The following is a 3,588-nucleotide window of genomic DNA, read 5'->3' on the forward strand; positions in this document are numbered from 1 at the left end:
CAAAATCAGACAAGGTTTGTGTCCTTATTAGGTTACAGACTACTAATTTTACCCCTATTTCATTGACCACTCAAGTAGTTCCAGTTTAAAAATAGAGGGTTTTTTCTTAAAAATTCTTTGGAGTGTTTATGGAGTAAAAAGCAGTTATTTTTGGGCATAAATGGAAAGGAGAGGGTCTGAAAAAAATTATAATTTTTTAAAATGATAATAATGGAAAATTTTGCTTTTAAGTGCATAGTAGGGAGGGGTGAAAGAGGCCCATATTAACCCTTTCCTCAAAGAGAAAGTGAAAAAAACAGGGTAAGGGTTATTTGCGATGCCATAAAAGGACTTGCAGACTATGAATGTTCCTGAGAACTTGGTAAATTTTTGGACTTGAAATGGTCTTACTCTGTGCAAGTTTCAGGTAAGTTGAGCCGGTGTAATTTTTTAAAATATTTTTTATGTTATAAAGAAATGTATAGCAAAATAACTGGTAGTCTATGTCCAACTATATTCTTACATCTACTTAGACATACCTGTATCTATGTGAGTCAGTGACTTGGGTTTCTGAACGATTTTTAGATAAACAGCAGGGCCCCATATAGATTGGCTCTTTCTCTCTACTCACTGCTGGCCACCACCCTAACAGAACTAAATATTGATTAAAATTTCTTATTTTTGTACAAAGTTGTTTGAAATTATAGTTTTATGAACATACACTTGTAAACTTCAGATATTTCGATATATTCTTACTTGAGAGCAGAATGTGATCTATTAATCCTCTAAGCACCAGTTGAAGGGAGGAAGCAAATTGGGTTCGTGACCCTGACACTTGACCCCATGACCCTGTTTGACCTTGACCTGCTGTGAGTCCAGCATGGTGAGGAAGTGTGAGGTTTCGTCGTCGGTGTCAGAATCCTGACAGAAACACTGACGTAGATTTGTCATCAAAGTAAGAATGATCTCAGTCACAGGGGCAGTTAACTCTGTCAACGCTTCATCCTCTGTCACCTAAAAATAATGAATAGCTTTTTAATTATCAATACTGAATGCAGTATCTTGCAAAGAAATATCACAACTTTTTCTTTCCCTAAAACCAAACATATTTGTTCTCCACCCCCCCCCCCCAACCAATCTGTCAACAAAAATATCTGTGAAAAGATTAAAAGGAATGTTACCTTTCTTCATACAATTCAAGTCTCATATAATTATATTAGCAAGACTTACACTTTAACCTTTGGTAAAGAAATGACATTTGGTCCAATGTTAGCATTGGTTAGATGTTCATTTTCTGGGAGGTTAATACCCAATACCTTTGAGTTGGTAAACAAGACATACAAATGTTGTTCTACCTTTGTCTGTAGTTCCTGTAGCAGCTCAAACAGAACAGTCTGTCCTCAGCGGTAAGTAGGTCCTCAGGACACGCGGTCAGCAGAACCTCGATCACCTGACACAACGCCTCCAGAGCCTGCTGTTTGGTGGACAGTTCCTGGTGGATTCTGACACCACGCCTCCAGAGCCTGCTGTTTGGTGGACAGTTCCTGGTGGATTCTGACACCACACCTCCAGAGCCTGTTGTTTGGTGGACAGTTCCTGGTGGATTCTGACACCACACCTCCAGAGCCTGCTGTTTGGTGGACAGTTCCTGGTGGATTCTGACACCACGCCTCCAGAGCCTGCTGTTTGGTGGACAGTTCCTGGTGGATTCTGACACCACGCCTCCAGAGCCTGCTGTTTGGTGGACAGTTCCTGGTGGATTCTGACACCACGCCTCCAGAGCCTGCTGTTTGGTGGACAGTTCCTGGCGGATTCTGACACCACGCCTCCAGAGCCTGTTGTTTGGTGGACAGTTCCTGGCGGATTCTGACACCACGCCTCCAGAGCCTGCTGTTTGGTGGACAGTTCCTGGTGGATTCTGACACCACGCCTCCAGAGCCTGTTGTTTGGTGGACAGTTCCTGGTGGATTCTGACACCACGCCTCCAGAGCCTGTTGTTTGGTGGACAGTTCCTGGTGGATTCTGACGCCACGCCTCCAGAGCCTGCTGTTTGGTGGACAGTTCCTGGTGGATTCTGACACCACGCCTCCAGAGCCTGTTGTTTGGTGGACAGTTCCTAGTGGATTCTGACACCACGCCTCCAGAGCCTGCTGTTTGGTGGACAGTTCCTGTCGGATTCTGTTACGTAGCACCACATGATGCAGAATATTCTCCACTTCCTGAAAAATTTATAAAACTTTTAGGTTTTGCTGAAATGTTGACATCCCTGGGGCAGGTCAAAGAAATTAAGACACCATGAAAGAGACAGCCATCATGGAGAAGAGTGAAATCAATGGTGGGAAGAGAGACTGTGTAGCTAGATTTACATCACCTGACACAAAGAGGATTAAGTAAGGAAGGATCTTAAATGCTTAATGATTGGGATATCGATCTCACCTCTACAACTCGAGGTCTCTGAGTCACCATGATATCGATCTCACCTCTAAAACTCGAGGTCTCTGAGACAGCATGATATTGATCTCACCTCTAAAACTCGCGGTCTCTGAGTCACCATGATATTGATCTCACCTCTAAAACTCGCGGTCTCTGAGTCACCATGATATTGATCTCACCGCTAAAACTCGTGGTCTCTGAGACAGCATGATATTGATCTCACCTCTAAAACTCGCCGTCTCTGAGTCACCATGATATTGATCTCACCTCTAAAACTCGCGGTCTCTGAGTCAGCATGATATTGATCTCACCTCTAAAACTCGCGGTCTCTGAGTCACCATGATATTGATCTCACCTCTAAAACTCGCGGTCTCTGAGTCACCATGATATTGATCTCACCTCTAAAACTCCAGGTCTCTGAGTCACCATGATATTGATCTCACCTCTTAAACTCGCGGTCTCTGAGTCAACATGATATTGATCTCACCTCTAAAACTCGCGGTCTCTGAGTCAGCATGATATTGATCTCACCTCTAAAACTCGCGGTCTCTGAGTCAGCATGATATTGATCTCACCTCTAAAACTCGCGGTCTCTGAGTCAGCATGATATTGATCTCACCTCTAAAACTCGCGGTCTCTGAGTCAATATGATATTGATCTCACCTCTAAACTCGAGGTCTCTGAGTCACCATGATACTGATCTCACCTCTAAAACTCGCGGTCTCTGAGTCACCATGATATTGATCTCACCTCTAAAACTCGCGGTTTCTGAGTCACCATGATATTGATCTCACCTCTAAAACTCGCGGTCTCTGAGTCACCATGATATTGATCTCACCTCTAAAACTCGCGGTCTCTGAGTCAGCACGATATTGATCTCACCTCTAAAACTTGCGGTCTCTGAGTCAGCATGATATTGATCTCACCTCTAAAACTCGCGGTCTCTGAGTCAACATGATATTGATCTCACCTCTAAAACTCACGGTCATTGAGTCACCATGATATTGATCTCACCTCTAAAACTCGCGGTCTCTGAGTCACCATGATATTGATCTCACCTCTAAAACTCGCGGTCTCTGAGACAGCATGATATTGATCTCACCTCTAAAACTCGCGGTCTCTGAGTCACCATGATATTGATCTCACCTCTAAAACTCGCGGTTTCTGAGTCACCAT

The 3,588-nt window shown here is 43.6% G+C and overlaps 1 protein-coding gene across 1 annotated transcript; it reads right to left on the minus strand.

Moving 5' to 3' along the window:
* Positions 1–1,397: 1,397 nt before the first annotated feature.
* LOC134240337 (uncharacterized) lies at positions 1,398–2,564 on the minus strand. Its single transcript, XM_062722437.1, has 2 exons — positions 2,504–2,564; positions 1,398–2,198 (listed from the first exon to the last, which is right to left on the minus strand). Exons 1-2 carry the CDS (start codon positions 2,531–2,533, stop codon positions 1,398–1,400), a joined length of 831 nt encoding a protein of 276 aa, XP_062578421.1. The 5' UTR covers positions 2,534–2,564.
* Between the last annotated feature and the right edge of the window lie 1,024 nt (positions 2,565–3,588).

The sequence above is a fragment of the Saccostrea cucullata genome, unplaced genomic scaffold (genome assembly GCF_032062105.1).
Source record: "Saccostrea cucullata isolate Sc308-1 unplaced genomic scaffold, CSIRO_AGI_Scuc_v1 ctg17170, whole genome shotgun sequence".
Lineage (NCBI taxonomy): Eukaryota > Metazoa > Mollusca > Bivalvia > Ostreida > Ostreidae > Saccostrea > Saccostrea cuccullata.

What these genes read in the sequence shown, in the direction of transcription:
- LOC134240337 (XM_062722437.1), bottom strand. Translation starts at nt 2,533, where the DNA reads ATGGTGACTCAGAGACCGCGAGTTTTAGAG. An exon ending in AGAGACCGCGAGTTTTAGAG is followed by an intron (nt 2,199 to 2,503) that starts GTGAGATCAATA and finishes TAAATTTTTCAG; the next exon opens with GAAGTGGAGAATATTCTGCA.